The following is a 19683-nucleotide window of genomic DNA, read 5'->3' as shown; positions in this document are numbered from 1 at the left end:
CAGTCCATAACATTGCTGTTTAACTAGGGTTGCCAGATTTAGCAAGTAAGAACACAACGACACCCAGTTAAATTTGAATTTCAGATAAGCACCCCATTTCTGTAGTTTATCTGGGATTCAAATTTAACTAAGTGTCCTGTGTTTTATCTGGCAACCTTATGCTTAACAAACCACTCCAAACTCTGTGGCTTAAAATCACAAGCACTAATTATTGCTCACAGGCCGGCAGGCCAACTGTCTGGGGTCAGCTGGCTGTAGGCCGGTCTTGGCTGGCCTTTGCCTGGGCAGCTGGCCTCTCCTCCACATGGTCTGTCATCCGCTAGCAGGTTGGCCCAGGTTTGTTCCCGTGAGTCAGGAGAAAGTGACCGCTGCAGGCCCTTGAGGCCTGGCTTCAGAACTGGCACACCAACACTTCAGCCACATTTTCTGGGTCAGAACAAGTCACAGGGCCAGCCCAGACTCCAGGGGTGGGGGGATGGACCCTGCATCCTCACGGGAGGGGCAACCCTAGCATGTAACACGGAGGAATAAGGATGGGGGACCCTTTTTTTTTTTTCCATTTTATTGAAGTAGAGTTGATTTAGAATGTTGTGTTCATTCCTGCTGTACATCAAATGACTCAGTTATACATATATATATATATATATATATATATATATACACATACACACACATACACACACTATGTTCTTTTCCATTGTGGTTTATCACAGGGTATAGTTCCCTGTGCTATACAGTAAGACCTTGTTGCTCATCCATCTAAATATAATAGCTTGCATCTGCTAACCCCAAACTCCCAATCCATCCCTCCCCCACCCCCTGCTTGGCAACCACAAGCCTGTTCTCCATGTCTGTGAGTCTGTTTCACAGATATGTTCATCCGTGTCATATTTTAGATTCCAAATATAAGCAATATCATATGATATTTTTGTCTGACTTACTTCACTTAGTATGATCATCTCTAGGTCCATCCATGTTGCTGCAAATGACATTATTTCATTCTTTTTTATGGCTGAGTAATATTCCACTGTGTACATATACCACATCTTCTTTGTCCATTCATCTGTCGATGGACATTCAGGTTGCTTCCATGTCTTGGCTACTGTAAATTATGCTGCTATAAATGCATGTATCTTTTTCAATTAGAGTTTTCTATGGACATATGCCCAGGAGTGGGACTGCTGGATTATATGGTGGCTCTATTTCTAGCTTTCTGAGGAACCTCCATACTGTTTTCCATAGTGGCTGCACCAATTTACATTCCCAGTAACAGTGTAGGAGGGTTCCCTTTTCTCCACATCTTCTCCAGCATGTTATTTGTAGATTTTTAATGATGGCCATTCTGACTAGTATAAGGTGGTACCTCATTGTAGTTTTGATTTGCATTTCTCTAATAATTAGTGATGTTGAGCATCTTTTCATGTGCCTATTGGCCACCTGTATCTCTCTTTAGAGAAATGTTTAGGCCTTCTGCTCATTTTTTGATTGGGTTGTTTGTTATTGAGTTGTGTGAGCTGTTTGTATATTTTGGCAATTAAGCCCTTGTCAGTCACTTCGTTTGCAAATATTTTTTCCCAGTCTGTACGTTGTCTTTTCGTTTTGTTTATGGTTTCCTTTGCTGTGAAAAAGCTTGTAAGTTTGATTAGGTCCCATTTGTTTATTTTTGCTTTTATTTCTATTGCCTTGGGGGACTGACCTAAGAAAATTTTGGTATGATTTATGTCAGAGAATGTTTTGCCGTGATCTCTTCTGGGGGCTTTATGGTGTCCTGTCTTATATTTAAGTCTTTAAGCCATTTTGAATTTATTTTTGTGTATAGTGTAAGGGAGTGTTCTAACTTCATTGATTTACATGTGGTTGTCTAACTTTCCCAACACCACTTGCTGAAGGGACTCTTCCCCATTGCATATTTTTGCCTCCTTCATTGAAGATTAATTGACAGCAGGTGTGTGGGTTTATTTCTGCGTTCTCTATTCTGTTCTGTTGATCCGTATGTCCGTTTTGTGTCTATACCACACTGTTTTGATTACCATGCTTTGTAGTATTGTCTGAAGTCTGGGAGGGTCGTGCTTCCTGCTTTGTTCTTTTTCCTCAGGATTGCTTTGGCAATTCTGGGTCCTTTGTGGTTCCATGTAAATTTTAGGATTATTTGTTCTAGTTCTGTGAAAAATGTCATGGGTAATTTGGTAGGGATCACATTAAATCTGTACATTGCTTTGGGTCGTATGGCCATTTTAACAATATTAATTCTTCCAATCCAAGAGCATGGGATATCTTTCCATTTCTTTGAATTATCTTCAGTTTCCTTTATGTTTTGTAGTTCTCACCATGTAAGTCTTTCCCCTCCTTGGTGAGGTTTATTCCTAAGTACTTTTCTGATGTAATTTTAAAAGGGATTGTTTGTTTACATTCCCTTTCTGATATTTCATTGTTAATGTAAAGAAATGCAACCGATTTCTGTATTTCAATCTTGCATCCTGCTACCTTGCTGAATTCATTTATCAGTTCTAGTAATTTCTGTGTGGCGTCTTCAGGGTTTTCTACATATAGTATCATGTCATCTGCATATAATAACAATTTTACCTCTTCCCTACCAATTTGAATACCTTTTCTTTTTCTTGTCTGATTGCTGTGGCTAGGACTTCCAATACTATGTTGAACAGAAGTGGTGAGAGTGGGCATCCTTGTCTTGTTCCAGATTTTAGTGGGAAGGCTTTCACCATTGAGTATTATATTGGCTGTTGGTTTGTTATAAATAGCTTTTATTATGTTGACATATGTTCCCTCTTTACCCACTTTTATAAGGGTTTTTATCATGAATCGATGTTGAAATTTATCAAATGCTTTTTCTGCATCTATTGAGATGATCACGTGGTTTTTAATCTCTTCTTTTGTTGCTGTGGTGTATCACACTGATTGATTTGTGTATGCTGAACCATCCTTGTAACCCTGGGATGAATCCAAATTGGTCACGGTGTATCATTTATTTTTATGTGTTGTTGGATTCAGTTTGCTAATATTTTGTTGAGAATTCTTACATCTATATTCATCAAAGATATTGGTCTGTAATTTTCTTTTTTGGTAGTGTCTTTGGTTTTGGTATCAAGGTGATTGATGGTGGCTTCATAGAATGTCTTTGGGAGTAGAAAAGGGACACTCCTGCACTCAATCTATCCTGGCAGCCTTGGAGCCACCCGAACTGAGTCCATGGTGACTTCCGCGTGGCATGGTGGAGTTCAGCCACAGAGCCAAGTGGGAGCCATAGTCATGGGGTTGGGGGGAAATGGTCCTCAGTGTAGGAGGGTACATGATTTCTCCAAAGCCCAGAGGTTCTGCTCTGAGATGGGAAGTTATCAATCACAACTAATAACAGGCATACCTTGGAGCTATTCCAAGTTTGGTTTCAGACCACGTCAATAGAGCAAATATCTCAATAAATCAAGTTGCGTGAATTTTTTGGTTTCCCAGCGCACATGAAAGTTATGTTTACACTATACTACAGTCTATTAAGTGCGCAATAGCATTATGTCTAAAGAAATGTACTTGCCTTAATTAAGACATACTTTCTTACTAAAAAATGCTAACCATCATCTGAGCCTTCAGTGTTTTGTAATTCTTTTGCTGGTGGAGACTTTGAAACATTGCAAGAATTACCAAAATGTGACACAGAGACACAAAGTGAGCAAATGCTGTTGGAAAAATGGCACTGGTAGACTTGCTCCAGGCAGGGTTGCCACAAACCTTATTTGTAAAAAGCACAATATCTGAGAAGCACAGTAAAACAAGGTCTGCCTGTACAGGGTCCTGCAGAACCATGGAAGGAGGCTGTGGAAACAGATAATCCTGTCTCTGAATGGGTGACATCTCTGCTCACCTGCAGGAGAAACGGATGCCAACGCACTGGCTGAAGACGGGTGAGGCGTCCACATGGACGTGCAGCCGTGCACGTGCAGAGACTGGGCATCCCCGCATCACTCATTGCACAGACATTTCCTGAGGGCCTACTGTGTGCCGGGCACTGTTCTAGGTACAGAAGACCCAGCAGGGACCAAGACAGACAAAGCCCCTGCCTCACAGGGCAATCAACAAGACAGGCAAAATGATGATGACCTATGCTTGGGAGACAAACAGAGCAGAGCAGAGGCTGAGACAGCTCTGGGGATAAGGTTGGTCAGAGGTCTCGCTAGAAGGTGGCACCTGATTAAACGGATGGAGAATTCAGACTCACAAACCTTAGAATAACTAGACGTGATGCTTGTTCAGTTTCTAGGATCCAGCGGTCATAACCCGGGACCCCGCGCCAGGGCAACAGCCCGTCTGCTCACCACGCCGGCCGTCCCAGCGGGTCTGTGAGCCCCTGTGCACGGAGCGGGGGACATTCCTTCTCCTGACTCCAAAGCAGCCTCCCTGCAGGAGGGGTTCTGAGAGTCAGTTGCTATGGAACTATTTCAACTGGCAGGAATCTGAAAGTCAAGAGCAGCTGCCTGTGCGCCTTCAAGGGCCCCCGCCCGAGAGATTTAGTGGGCTTTATCAGGCATGCTGGGGGCTCGCCCCTGCAGTGGAGTGGCTCCGAGGCTTAGCAGCTGCTCCCTAGCCCAGAGCTGCCTGCCGTAAGGTAGTGCCGAGGCTTCCCAGCCTTCTCAGTGATGTCCAAGCAGGATCCCCAGCTGTCCGCTGAGCTCAGTGGATGGAGGCAGAGGGGACAGTCTCAACCAGCGGGGAGCTCAGCTGAGGAGCACTCCAACCTCTCAGCTGCTCGTGGCCACGGCGGCTCTGGACAGATGCCCCTGATACCACGTATGGGCCAGGGGCTGCAGGCAGAGAAGGAGACTGCTGGAAAAGACTCTCGGATTTCAAGGAAGGCCAGGGAGGAGCCCTGGTGGTTTATAAGGAACTGTCAGAGGCTGGGGCTGGGCAGTGACACTCCTGGACAACATTCTGTGCCTTGGTGCAGCTCACCCAGAGAAATAATGGTGATCCCTGGGGTGGCCAACAGGGAGCCCCCTGGCCTCCCCCACAATGCTGCAGGAGTAAGGGGGTTAGTAGGAACAGGGAAGGAGAGAACTGGAAACGCATGGGGGGATGCAGGCTCCCCAACCCACCGCCTGGGAACCATAAGCCCCGCCCCCCACGACCTTCCTCAGAGGCACTGGGGTCAGAGCTGGTGCAACTCAAACGAAAGGCAAAATGCAGCTCAGGGCAGTGTGGTCACGGGTGAGGCCCCATGGCCATGAGGGCTCCTTACACAAAACAAACACTCTAGCAATTCCATGAGAAAGGTGTTGAATGAGGGGAACAAAGCCCCAGCACCATGGCTGGAAAGACCAATAAATGGCCTCTGGATGGCCCGCACTGGAAGTGTCGATATCCAGAACATTCTGCCATAGCTGTGATGTGACGATCAGGCAGACATGGGATGGAACGTGCAGAACACCAAAGATGGAAAGCAGACACTAAAGTAGCCAGTAAAGAAGATCACCTTCGAGGAAAGACAACCAACTTCTCGAGAGGAATGATGGAGGCCATGACAATGGCAGAAAATAACACCAGAATTGTGTACCTGGTAAAACTATCTTTCAAAGGAAAGGATGAAATGAAATAAAGATAATTTCAGAGAAAATAAAACAGTTTTTTCTTTGCACAGGCAACAAAAGAAAAAATAGACAAACTGGACCTCATGAAAATTAAAAATTTTTGTGCATCAAAAGACAGTATCAACAGAGTAACAGGCAACTCACAGAATGGGAGAAAATATTTACAAATCACATACTGATAAAGGATGAATATCCAGAATATAGAGAGAACTCCTGAAACTCAACAACAAAAGTCCAACTGAGAAATGAGCAAAGGATTTGAATAGATCCTAAGAAGATATGCACATGGTAATAAGCAAATGAAAAGATGCTCAACATCACTAATATTAGGGAAATACAAATCAAAACCATAATGATATACCACCTCGTTACAAAGGCTACTATCAGGAGAAAAAAAACACACACAGAAAATAACAAGTGTTCACAAGGATGTGGAGGAATTAGAACCCCAACACATTGCTGATGGGAATGTAAAATGGTGCAGCCACTGTGGAAACCATTATAGTAGTTCCTCGAAAAATTAAACATAGAATCACCATATGACCCAGCAATTCCACTTCTGGGCATGTTCCCAAAAGAATTGAGAGCTGGGTCTCAGAAGAAGCATTTGCTGTCTCATGGCATTATTCACAGCAGCTAAAAGGTAAAAGTACCCCAAGTGTCCATCCTCAGATGAATGGAGAAACAAAACATGGTCCATACACACAATGGAATATTAGTCAGACTTAAAAAGGAAAGAAGTTCTGGCTCATGTGACAACATGGATGAACCTTGAGGACGTTATGCTCAGTGATATAAGCCAGTCACAAAAGGATAAATATTGTGTGATCCACTTAGATGAGGTCCCTAGAAGAGTCAAATTCATAGAAACAGAAAGTAGATGGTGGGGGCCGGGGCTGGGGAGGGGAAGGGAGGGTTAGTGTTTGATGGGGACAGAGCTTCAGTTTGGGAAGATGAGAAAGTTCTGGAGATGATGGTGGTGATGGCTGCACAACAGTGTGAATGTACTTAATGCCACTGAACTGGACACTTAAAAATGGTTAAGATGGTAAGTTTTCTTAGATGTATTTTACAATTTTAAAAAAATTAAAAGAAACAAGAGTTTATCACGAAGTGACAGGTTTGAAGGCCTCAGTATCCTGTTTTTCAGAGTTCATTCTCCTGTCTTTCCCAGGCACCACTCTGCCTGCTTGCTCTAATCTGTTTCCTGGCTTCCATCCTTCACCCCTGAACCCAACATCAGATTTCCCATTCTTTTATTAAAAGTTAAGCATTTAAAACACAACATCAAGAAAGTGAAAAAAAATTAAAAAAAAAAAAAGAAAGTGAAGAGAGGAAATTCCCTGGTGGTCTAGTGGTCAGAACTCAGCATTTCCACTGCCGTGGTCCTGGTTCAATCCCCGGTCGGGGAACTAAGATCCTGCAAATAAACTGCGTGGCACAGCCAAAAAAAAAAAAGAAAGAAAGAAAAGAAAACTCAGAATGGGAGAAAAAATTTTGCACATCATGTATCTGATAGTGAACTTGTATCTATAATATATAGAGAACTCTTACAATTTAATAGTGAAAAAATAAATAACCAAAATTAAAAATGGGCAAAGGATCTGAGTAGATGTTTCTCTAAAGAAAATATATAGCCAGTAAGTGGCCAATAAGCATGTGAAAAGATACTCAGTGTCACTAGCCACCAGGGAAATGCAAATCGAAACCACAATGATACACGACTTCACACCCACTAGGCTGGCAATGGTCAAAAAGGCAGATGATCACTAGTGTTGGTGAGAATTTGGAAGAATGGGGACCCTTGTGCACTAATGGTGGGAATGTAAAATGGTGCAGACGCTGTGGAAACTGGTCTGGCAGTTCCTTAAATAACTAAACACAGAGTTACCATATGATCCAGCAATTCCACTCCTAGGTACATGCCTAAAAGAATGAACATATGTCCACATGAAAACCTGTACACAAATGTTCACAGCAGCATTGTTCATAAGTCAAGAACTGGAAACAACTCAAATGCCCTTCAACTGATGAACGGATGAACAGTGTGTGGTCCATCCATGCAATGGAGTATTATTCAGCCATAAAAAGGAACGAAGCACTGACACAGGCTACCACAGGGATGAACCTTGAAAACATTATGCTAAGGGAAAGAAACCAGACACAAAAGGCCACATATTGTGTGACTGCACTTATATGAAGTGTCCAGAACAGGCAGATCGATGGAGACAGAGAGCAGATGAGTGGGGCAGGGGCTGGGGGTGGGGAGAAAGGGAGGAAGTGGAAGCTAAGGAGTATGGGGCTCTTCTGGGGCAACGACCGGGTTCTAAAAGGGATTACAGTGGTCATACAGCTGTGTGAACATGAAGCACTGAGTTGTACACTCTGAGTGGTGAACTGTGTGGTATGTGACCTGCAGCTCAGCAAAGCTGTTTAGGAAACAAAAATCAGCATTTCCTCTCTTCCCCAGTTCTCTCCCCAAACTTGCTGAGATCCACCACAGCCCAGAAAACCAAGAACCCCTCTGGTTAGCAGAACTCACTCTCTGAAGAAACAGTAGTTAAGATGGACACCTACACACACACACACACACACCATGCTCTTTCATCCCTAGAAAACTGGGTCTAGGGGGCTTCCCTGGTGGCGCAGTGGTTGAGAATCTGCCTGCCAATTCAGGGCACATGGGTTCGAGCCCTGGTCTGGGAAGATCCCACATGCCACGGAGCAACTGGGCCCGTTAGCCACAACTACTGAGCCTGCGCATCTGGAGCTGGTGCTCCGCTACAAGAGAGGCCGCGACAGTGAGAGGCCCGCACACCGCGATGAAGAGTGGCCCCTGCTCACCGCAACTAGAGAAAGCTCTCGCACAGAAACGAAGACCCAACACAGCCAAAAATAAATAAATAAATTAATTAATTAAATAATTTAAAAAAAAGATCATTGACAGACCTGAGAGTTTAAAAAAAAAACCAAAAAACTGGTCTAGTCCTACTCTGTCCAGTGGAAATAGAACATGAGCCAGAAATGTAACTTTAAATTTTCTAGTGGCCATATTTGAAAAGTTAACACAAACAAGTAAAACTTAATTTAATATCATCTTATTTAAGTCTGTCTCTCCAACAGATTATCATTTCAACACGTCATCAACATAAACAATTTACTGAGATATTTTACATCGGGTGTGTACCCACAGCATGTCTCAGGTCAGGCAGCCAGTCTAATGCTCCCAAACGACCAGCGGCAGAGCATCAAGCAGTGCGGGGCTCATTCCTTACATCCCACGTGACAGATCCATTTGGGCAAAGCCATAAAAAAGAATCTGTTGGCTAATGTAACTGAAGGCCACAGTAGATCTTGTCTACAGGTGGGGCTGGGTCCAGGAGGTTTGTCTCTCTCTCCCTCATCTCTTGGCTCCACGTTTTTGAGTTGGTGTCACTCTTAGGCAAGTTCACGAATTCTGCCCCCCTTGCCCCCAGAACACCCCACATTAAGGAGTACTCTCCGTTTTCAACAGTCTCAGGGAAAAACGTTATTCCTGATCAGGTGACATGCTGAGCCTGACCAGAAGGGATGCTCTTATTGGCCAGTCGGGGTCATGTGCCCATCAGAGGTTTGGCAGCCCCACTGGAGCATCCCCCGAGTGAGGAGGAGGAGCAGCTCCCAAGACCAAGGACTCAGGCCACAGGCAGAGCCCAACACCTGCGCCCTGAATCGCAGCCCAGTGCAGCCTCTGGGGTTGAAAACGCACACAGCTCTGCTGCTGTTTTGTTAATGTAACTTCTTAATTGTCCGTAACTTATCTAATCTTGCTCCCAAGCTTCTGCCCTATGAGAAGCAGAAGCAAACCTTAAACTTTCAAATATCTCAATCTGTGGTATTTAAACAGTGTCTTTTGGGAAAATGGCAAGTCCAGGTCACAGTTCAACTCCCTAACAGGGCTCTCCCTCCTTTTTGCTTCTTCCCAGGAGAGTGGTGGGGTCTGAGGCAAAGCTGACAGGGCTTCCTGACACTAGGAAGGGGAGGTCTGTTCCTCTGCCGGCCTCCAGTGCAAGTGTCTCACGCACTCAGGGCCTCCCTGTACAGCTGCACAGGTTGTGCACTGCACAACTCCATGGGAAACCGTCAGCTCAGACTACAGTGCATACAGGTCTTCCTGTAATTGTGTGGGCAGCAGCCCTGATCCCACTCACCTCTGGTCCTCAGCCTCAGTCCTCACTGAACACCACGGCTTGCAGGCAGGTGCTCCTCTGTAGTGACTCCGGATGCGGCTCCGGTCCCCGCCCCCGCCCAGCAGCCTCCTCCTGCTGACTGCAGGCTCCTTCCTGCTGCTGGTGGGCCCCTCAGCACCTCTGTGCCCCGGGCCGCTGTCCCTCAGACCTTCGTCCTACCCTTCCCTCACCAGGTGGGGCAGGGGCCTCAGTCGGCCGGCCCCCAAGCCTGCGCCTGCGGCAGGGACTCTGAGTCCTCTGCGCATTGAAACTCTGCTTGTGGCACGTGAGGCTCACGGGGTTAGGGCCCCTCCCTTCAGGCTGTGGCCGGAGCGAAGAGGGGATTCCTTGGCTCGAGGCGGCCTCCACCTTCCAGGGTAATGACTCGAGCCGTCAGCCCGCAGGGTCTGCTAGAGCTGTTCTCCCCCTTTACCTACCAGAAGGCCGAGGCCGAGACACACACCTGCCCGCGGTCGCACGGCACTCAGTACGAGACCCGGATTCCAAGCCAGGAGAGCGGACTGATCATTTTAGAGGAATGTGTGTCTGAGAAACTCTATTTGAGAAATTCATTCGAAGAAGAGAAAAGAGGCTCTTTCTTGCCCTAAAAGCTGCTCCGCGCCCTCCCCCGCGTCCCCTCCGCGGTGTCACACCTGTGTGTGTGATGTCGCAGGAGAGACTAGCCCACAGGGAGACACAGGCGCGAGGCGAGCCCTGGGGGCTTCCGGGCCCGGGGGCGGGATGGACGAGGCAGGAAAGGCCCTTGGGCCGCGGGGCAGACGCCTGAGGGCGGCGGGAAGCAGGTTGCGGGGGCTTCGGGGCACAAACCTGCCATCCACAAGGCTGCGGCATCCTCCAGTCTGGAAGGAGAGGCCGGAGAGCCGCGGTGCAGCACCTGACCGGAAGCGGAAGTGCAGGGTGGGAACGCGGGGGCGGGGCGGAGGAGGGCGGGGCCGGCACGTGGTAACTTCGCGCAGGTAGCTGCTGGTTGTTAGAATTTCATATTAGTTTCACTTTCATCGTATTATTTTTATGGCCATTTTCTATCGATGGCAGGCGATACTGGTCATCCAGTGATGACAGCGCCATAAAGTTTCCCTTTAAAAAACGTCTTCGAGTTAAAACTGGACAAGCGTGTTTAGAGGAGGCGGCTTGAAGGACCCGCGAAGGGAGAGGCCGCCCGGGGTGGGGGCGGGGCCGCCAGCCGAGGCCTCGAGGGCCAAGGAGGGCGGTAACCAGAGCCTGGGACCCAGGGCTCTAGACGAGGAGGACACAAAGCCAAGGGGCCTCATTCAGCAAACCACCTGGATAAATGCAGTTTTGAGACAATTGAGGAGATTCGAATATGCAAATACTAACTTTGACAATGTCACGGGGTTATATAAGGAAAAAGTGTTTATCCACTAAAAGTAAACAGGGAGATGTTTGAGAGCTGGGCACCCAGCAAGGAACACGTGCTGGGGGGGGGGGGCGGGTCTTCAGCTGGGCTCAGCAATGATGCCTGAATAGCCGATTTCTCTAAATAATTAGACCCCAAGCAAGCTGGTGGACATACAGCTCTGTCCCCAGGTCCTCCTGTGTCCTGAATGCTACTAGCTTGTAATAGTCGGTGTGGTCTGGGCTGTGCTGCAGAAACAACAGTTCTCCAAATGTCTGTGTCCTGCACAAGCTCACGCCATGCCCCCAATGCATGCTGGCTGGCGGCCCTGCTCTCTGGAACCCTCACTCCGGGAGCGAGATGTCCAGCGCAGATGTGACCCGAGCATCTCCCACTGACACCCCCATGGTCAGAACGAGTCCCAAGGCCCCACCCAGCCGTTTTCAGAAACGCCACACATGCCATGAAGCAACATCACCTGACAGGCTACAGGGTCTCCAGAAGGGCCCAGAGGGGTGCAGCAGGGCCAAGGCCCCTGGAGACACACAGCCTCCAAATGCGAATCAGAGCCTGCCCTCCTTGCTTCCCAAGGAGCCTAGAACAGCCTCTGCTTCTCTTGGGCCTGAGGCCCCCTCTCAGCGTGGACGATCCTTGGCCTCGCACGCTGCCCCCCGCCCCAGGCTCTGCTCCCTGATGGAGCACGCCCGGGTCGCCCCCGCCCAGGGGACACTGTTCCCTCTCGGGTCTCCACGCTCCTGCCCCTCCCCAGATGGCTCTCCCTGTCTGTCCAGCTGGCTGCCGCCACACGCCCCCTCTGCAGTCACCCGGGTGCTACCCAGCCTTGCCTGTTATTTTATCCCTGCTCCACCAGCCACCCCATCACCAGGGCTTAGCGCAGAGCTTGGCACCCAGAAGGGCTCAGCCCAACATGCTGGACCATCAGCCAGCCTCACCCCCGCCGCCCGGACACTCCCACCCCGTGCCCTGCCCAGAGCGGCTGGCGAGCCCCGGCCTTGACAGTCGATGGCTAACAGCCGGGATGCGCCCACGTGCACGGCAATCAGAAGGCACCACCCTCCCTGCCGCGTTGCGCTCCCTGCATAATCACGCTTGATCACCGTGAGCGCTGATTGCGCCCAGAGACGGCGCCTGCTCTCAGGCTGGTGGGGCTGGGGCCCTCCGCAGCCTAATGAGGGTAATTGAGGCAGGGCTGATTGTGCCGGAAAGCCGGAGGGGACAGAGCTGTGGGGACAGGCTGCGTCACACCCCAAACAGGTCCGTGTTTGCTAAATTTGTTTCCGAGGCAATTTCATGCTGATTACACTGATTTCTTTAGTAATTGAGCCTGGCGCTGAGCTCACCGCCTGCAGCCCTGGCTGGCAGGATGGGCCCGTTTTGGAGCCGGAGGTACTGATGATGATTTATGGTCCACTGTCAGAGCTCTTGGGTCGGAGATACTGCAGGAAGGCAGGCTGGAGTGCCGCTGGGCTTCTCTGGGGACCTCTCTCCTGTGAGGCGGTGGCCGGCTTTCAGTCCCGCGAGGCCACTCCCCACCGTGCCCCTCAGCTTCCTGTTTGCCTGGGTCACTGTGAGGGCCACACAAGTGCACTGGCCACAACAGTGGCTGAACCACGAGTGGGCCGTCAGCCTCATCACTGTAGCTGCTTGCGTCCGCCTGCAGATCAGGCACAGGCAGACGTGCAGGTCGCCCTTTGGGATCCATCACGCTCATCCCGTCCAGACCCAGGCCTGCCTCTCCCGGTTGTCACCTCTGATACCCACGCCCCCCGGGGCAGGAATGGCTGTCCCTTTTGGGCCCTGGAGGAAACAGCCCAGGGACAGATGGGGTGCTGCCCAGAGCCACACCCTGGGAGAGGCTGCACCGACACCTTCTCCGTCAGGGCAGGAAACCACCTGCCAAAACCTTCATGGGATGGATCGATGGGCCTGTGCTGGGAGGGCCAGCATTGCCCAAACTGGGCCCCTCCGCTGCAAGGCTCCCAGTGGGGTGCTCCTGGCTGAGAAAATCTGGCACGTGCAGCTCCAACGCTGCTGCTCAGTGTGGGGTCCCAGGCCAATGTCCAGGCTTCCCCAGCCCCTCTGGACTTTAACAGGGTCTCCAGGGACCAACTGCTCTGAGCCGAGGCAGAACACCCAGGGGACCTGAGAACACACTGCGTGGGCCCAGGTCAACAGGACCCCCTGGGTGGGGCTCGGACCCTGTGTTTTCAGTCTCAGCTGACGGTTCCCCGGTGGCCCGGGGGCCCAGAGCACAGGAGCTCTGTGATGCCCAGCCCCCCGAAACACAGCTGGCGGAGGATCTGCACCTGTGGTTCTGGGGAGGCCCTGCTGCACTGGCCACGCCCTGAGGGCAGGAGTCCCGGCATCTCGGGCAACGCTGCTCCCAGGGGGGAGCACAGGATGTGCCTGCAGTTCTGCGGGCCGCGTGGCCCCAACCCAGCACCCCACCCCCACCCCACCGCTGAGTAAGGAGAACCCAGAGCCGCGAGTTTTAGCAAAAATGTTTATTCTCTCCTTAATGTGTGTGTATTTACAAGTACTAAATCTGAGACAGTAAAATAGGAAATGGCCGTGTATTTACACAGCCTGCGAGCCACACCGCCCCCGGGAGAGGCGGCGGCAGAGGGGCCGCTCAGGCTGCCGAGCGATCGCTCTTCTTTTGGGTGGGGGTTTGCGGCGTCAAAGGACAGCTAATCGTGGGCTTCGTCTTAAAAATATCTCTCTCTCTAAATATATCTATTCTAGCTTGTGTAGCACCAACGGCGTGAGCCCTCAGCTCCAGCACTGGCGGGGCTCGCTCAGCAGGGGCAAAGCGGGGAGGGCGGGGGGACCTCTCCCGTGGGCCTGGGGCCCGGGTCGGGGAGTGCGGGCAAGCTCGAGGTATATAGAGACGCCAGCCTCCCGACCGAGGCCGAGCCGTCCCTGGCGCTCCTGAGACGCGTGCGGGCGAGGGCGGGAGGGGGCCCGGGGCGGCAGGCATCCCGGCACACCGCCCCACACCACGGCCCAGACCCCCGGCCCTGGGGCTGCAGAGGGGCCTTGGGGGCCGCCCACCTGCGCGGAGCAGCGCTCCCACACCACACTCCGGCCACCCTCAGGCCAGAGCCGGAGCTTGGGGTCCGAGTGCCCGGCAGGAGGACGGGGAGGTGACGGCGGGCGCCTGGGCCCAGTGCCGAAGGCGCAGTAGGGCCAGCAGGACCGTGGAGACGAGTGAGGAGGAGGACTTGGCCTGACTCCAGCCCCGGGAGAGGAAGGGGCGGCCGTGCTGCGGACTGGACTGCAGGCGTAGGTCAGCGATCGGCTCGTGTGTAAACAGACGGCGCTAAAGTGCTTGCACCTGACCCACGCACGCGCTCCACGAGGCCTCGCGCCTGCAGGGCCGGCTCCCCTCCTGCGTCACCACCGCCCAGCCCGCCGCCCGCGGGGCAAGCACGGGGCCGGGGAGGCCCGAGGAACGGGGGCTGGGACTGGATTCTGAAGACGGCGGCGCAGCGGCCGAGGAGCCCCCTGACCCGAGCGGGGCTGGAAGAACGGGGGCTTCGATCAGAAGCAGCTTCAGGGAAGACTCGGGGGGAGCGAGACCCGCACCCGGACGGAACCCGGACGGAACCCGGCCCCGGCCGGCGCCCGCCCGGCCTGAGCTCCTGCTGGACACCCACCGCATGGGGGGCCCGAGCCTTGCTCAGTGCCCACGGGGCCCAGGGACCCCTTCACCCCGGTTCCAGGAGCTCCCTGAGTCAGGAGGTGGCGGGTTTCACCCCTCCTCCCGCGAGGGAGCAGCTCCTTGGCTGATGGTGGTGTGCGGTCTGGCTCACGCTGCTTGGGGGGGACCCAAGACGGGCGGCCGGGGGCGCGGGGCCGGCCACAGCTAGCTGTCCCTGAAAGTCCGCGGGAATCTGTAGTACCGTCGAAAAAGTGAATTGAAAAGGGGACAGGCCACTGCCTTCACAAGTGACTGATTAATTAAAAAACATGAAAAAAAGGCCTAACAACCTCTAGTATTCAACACTTGCAGTTTTAAAAAGATCAAGTCAGACTAAACGCTAGCACAGTCATGCAGGAATCCACGGCCCGCGTCCGGGAAGCTCTCGGCCCGAGAAGTCCTCTCCTTCTCACGTCAAAACGAAAACAGGACGACCTGCAGGTCGAGGGCGGAGGCCTCGGGGGTGCTCCAGCGGGGAAGCTCTGGCCACTTTCTCCACGACCATTTGGTATTGCTTTCCCGCTACCTTAATTCTCTTATTCTAAAGTGTAAAATTCCTCCTCCTCCGGGTAACTGTACAGGACCCCACTGGGGCTGGAGACAGGCTAGAGCCACACATATATATATATATATATATATATATATATATATATATATATATATATATATATATATATATATATATGGATATATATGTACAGATTTTTTAATTAAAAACGTGTTCTTTTGCTCGCTGAGAGCAGGACGGGCAGACCGGCTCTGTAGGCCCCCTGGTCACCGCGTCCTGCTCCTGGCCAGGCCAGTGGGTGTGGTCCGAGGCCCCCACGGCCCCGCTGCCCAAGCAGAGCACAGTAGGACCCCCTTGCTCCCCTAAAAGACGAGCAACAGCCCCCAGATGTCCCCCCGCTCCGAGGGGCCAGCACGCTGCTGAGGGGCCAGACTGACGCCGCTGGAAGGCGGGTCGGGGCCAGGGAGGGGGGAGGAGGGTGCTCGGGGCTGCTCCCGGGACCTCCACAGCCGAGAGCTCAGCCCGGGATGGGGGCGGGCGCGGTGGGGGGAATAAATAAGGGGAACGTGCACGCATGACCCGGAGCCCCAGGCCCCAGCGGCTCCCAGAGGCACAGCCCTGAGGACGGAATGGGATCCGAGTCCTTCTGGAAGTCACTTGGGCCCTGCGTGGAGCCGTCCTGCAGCCCCTCCATGGGAGGGAGCCGGGGGCCTCTCTCTGGGCGAGGTCGACGTGGCGCTCTGGCCTCGGCCGCGGAGAGCACGCGGTGAATCGGAGGATGGCAGCGGCGGTGCACTGGTGAGTGTAGGGTTGCCGGCACGTGGCAGGTGGGTGGTGACGCCTGGACCGACTTCAGCTCACCGTGGCTGGGCCCTGAGCATTCAGTCTCCCCGCCCAGCCGCCAGCCACGCCCCAGCCCTCAGACTCTGCCTAGGGAGCCGGGCACAGCTGACCCCCTCCCAGCCCCTGGGCCTGGCCCTCCTGGCCTCGGCAGCCCAACCTCTCCCTACAGGAGGACTCCTGCCTCACCCCGGGGGCCTCAGCAGTCACCCACTGTCCTGAGAAGGCCCCCAGCCACACCTGGGCTCCCCAGCCCCACGGCGAGCAGCTCTGGGCGTGGAGGGTGCTGCAGGCACCATCTCACCCACACCAATGAAGAGCCGGGACCCCCGCAGGCGGGAAGGGGACAGGGGCGGCGAGGGGGACCAGGACTGCACACCCGGCCCGCGGCGCAGGGCACCTGGCATGGCTGGGGCGAGGCTGCCTCCGTGGACCTCCCAGCTCTGGCCGCTGCACAGGGACCGCCCCCGAGGGCCCTCTCACTCTCCTGCTGGCCAGGCAGCCGTGGGCGACGGCTCAGCTGCTCAGGGCCATGGTGTCCACCACCTGCTCCAACTTGCTCCGGAGCCGCTGCCGCCGTGCCTGCTCGTCCTTCTCCAGGGCCGTCAGGATCTGCGGAGGTGGGACGGGGGGCATCAGGCCTGTCCGGGGCTCGGGGTCGCACACAGCGGCTGTGTCCAGAGTGGGCTCCAGGCTGAGGCCACTGTGTCCCTCCCACTCGCAGCTGAGGGACCTGGGCCTGGAGCCGGGACCCCCAGACCCCGCGTCCCTGGGGTCTCCATCCGCCCCTCATCCCCCAAAACCACCCGAACAGGGCTCAGGTCCCCGCCAGCCCTCCAGGTCCCCGAGCACCAGGGCCCGCCCCGTGCACCCGCGGGGCCTGCTGGGCTCTGTGCTCACACCCCAGTCTCCCGCGGCGGCCAGTCAGCCCCCAGCACGTGGCCGTGCTGCCGGCTCCCTCCACAGCCCCATCGCCCCACGTCTCTGCACCCCTCACAGCACAGCCCCTCGGGAAGAACCGCAGCCCGCCACCCCCAGGTCACGGCTCGTCCTCCGCGGCCCTGCTTCCACGCCCTGCCCTGTGGCCTCTGCCCGTCGGCCCCGGGGCTCGGCCACCCCCTTCCCTGCTCTGGGCGCCCCCCCCCCCGGGGCCACCTCCCCCGTCTCAGCTGAAGGGCCTCCTGCTCAGCTGCAAGCCCCCATGCTCTGACCTGCAGCCCGGTGTCCCGCGCTCACGGCCCCGTCCTCTCAAACCCGCACAGAAGTCAGAGCTGGCGCCTGAGCCCTGGGGCTCCCGACGTGGCCCCTGCAGACGGGCAGCCCGGCCGCAGCCCCTGCTCCCCCGCCCCCCGCCCCTGGCAGTCAGGCTCCGTCTCTGAACCCCAAAGGCTGTCTCCCTCGGGAGCAGCCCAAGACCCTGCAGCCTGCGCACCCAGCGACGGCCCCGCCTCCCCCTGCCCTCCCAGGACGCTCCCATTCAGCCTCGCGGCCTCTGCAGCCCGGCCCGCTCTGGCCTCAGGGCCTGGGCTCTGGCCGCGCCCGCCTTGCCCCTCCGGCCCTGGGCTCTGTCCGTCCTCCAGTGCAGCCCACAAGCCAGTCGTCCGTCCCGACGTCTCAGGGAGGCCCAGCTCTGCGCACGCCTGGCTCCAGAAGCAGATCGGGCGCCGAGGGTCGAGGATGGCCCGTGCCCTGCCCTGGAGACGTGCCCAGACCCATCAGGCAGCCCGGGCTGGGGCAGGAGCCTGCTCGGCGAGGCTGGCGAGCTTACCTCATCCTTGTACTTGCTGATGTAGGAGTAGATCTCGTGCAGGGCGCTCATGCTGTTGAACTGGCTCAGGTGCAGCCGCGACTGCTCAGCCAGGTACGCGCTCATGTCCTGGTCGCTGATGGCGGGCATCTTGGCGATGTCTGCGTAGTACCTGCGGCGGGCGGGCGGGCGGGCGGGCATGTGAGCTGGGTCCCGGCCCCTCCCCCGCCCGGCCCTGGGCCCGTGCCCCCACCTCTCCACCCAGCTCTTGTAGTTGGGGATGTCCTTGGCGTAGAGCAGCTTGTTGGAAGGCGAGTCCTTGCCCAGCTTGTGCTCAGATGTGGAGCAGGAGTCCATGAAGGTCTGGGCCACCACCGACAGGCAGGCGTCCGTGATGCTGCTCTTGTGGATGTCGAATACGAACTGCGGGTTCTTGATCACGTTCACCCAGAAGCGCAGGGGCAGGCTGCGGGCAGGCGGGCGCACGGTCAGACGGGCCTCGGCAGCCCTCGGGCCGGCGGGGAGAAGCGGCTGACCTGTGGCCTCACCATCCTCCCGGCTCTGGCCTTCACGGTGACCATGCATTTCCACGCAGCCGGGGAGACACGCCCAGAGAGCCGGGCCGTGAGCGAGGGCTGCTCCTGCTGGCCAGCCCCTCCCCCACGGTCCCAGGGGAGGGTGCGCACAGCCACAGGCTCTCTCGCCCTTGGGCACCCACTGTGCCCGGCTGCAGTCCTCCAGGCCTGCGTGCTTGCTCACGGCCGGGCCGGCTCCCCGTGAGTCTCGGTAACAAGACCAGGAAAGGGTCCAGAAGACGCAGCCCCACTACAGCTGACCCCAACCCCAAAGGCCACCTCTACTGCAGCCATCAGCTGGACTATCAACAGCCTCTAGCCACGTGTCGCTGTTTAAACTTAAATCAGAAAGCTAAAGATTCAGGTTCTCGGCTGCACCAGTTATGTCACATATTCCTAGTCACACGTGGCCACGTGGATGGCACGAACCTAGAACTTTCCATCCTGCCAGAAAGGTCCCCTGGACGGGCCTGATCTACACTGCCTCCCCTTGGTGGCCGGTGGACCCCCTCAGGGGCTGTGGGCGGCACGGGTGGAGCTGGAGGCCCAGGGTGGGCTCGCTTGGAGAGGACCCGGGCTGCTTCCCAGGCGTGCGGAACAGCAGTGCGCGGGGGGTCGGGGCACGGGGAGGAGGAGGCCGGAGGCACACAGCTTGTGAGGACCAGACAGACCCTGCCGAGGGGCCCGGTCAGCTCCGGAGGCAAAAGCCAGACCGGCAGTGAGGGGGCGACAGGACTGAGGGCCCCAGGACTGTTTGGTCTCACTGCCACCCGCATCGCTGTAGCCAGCGTGGGATGGGCCTCTGTCCCACTGAGCCCGTTTCTCACGCAGAAGCCTACGCACCTGCACGCAGCCGTGCACGCACAGAGACGCGCACGGATACGCGTGTGCACACACACACCCCGGCCACCCACATCTGAGGGGGCCCCACAAGTGGGTCAGCGGATGCCCCCGATGGCTGAGTCAGAGAGGCCCCCACGGAGAGGGACCAGCCGCAGCCCGGGGCAGTGGACGGGGCCGGCCTCCCGGCACTGCAGCCCCCAGCCTAGCCGGGCTGCCCCCAGGTCCCAGGCTTCCTGCTCCGGCGGGGACCTCGGCCCCGCCCCGCC

The 19683-nt window shown here is 54.9% G+C and overlaps 1 protein-coding gene across 1 annotated transcript in view; it reads right to left on the bottom strand.

Annotated features, from left to right (window-relative positions):
• Positions 1-13690: 13690 nt before the first annotated feature.
• The window catches only part of PLXNA1 (plexin A1), a 46628-nt gene continuing 40635 nt past the window's right edge, over positions 13691-19683 (bottom strand). Inside the window, exons 30-32 of the mRNA XM_082345177.1 lie at positions 18253-18465; positions 18021-18171; positions 13691-16864 (exon numbers count right to left, since the gene is read on the bottom strand). Of these exons, the coding sequence (XP_082201303.1) occupies positions 16769-16864; positions 18021-18171; positions 18253-18465 (460 nt within the window). The 3' untranslated portion in view covers positions 13691-16768. The remainder of the gene's footprint in view (positions 16865-18020; positions 18172-18252; positions 18466-19683) is intronic.

The sequence above is a fragment of the Balaenoptera borealis genome, assembly GCF_965194805.1.
Source record: "Balaenoptera borealis genome assembly, chromosome: 12".
NCBI classification, from domain to species: Eukaryota; Metazoa; Chordata; class Mammalia; order Artiodactyla; family Balaenopteridae; genus Balaenoptera; species Balaenoptera borealis.
The sequence above is the reverse complement of the archived record's forward strand: the minus strand, read 5'-3'. Positions and strand labels throughout refer to the sequence as shown.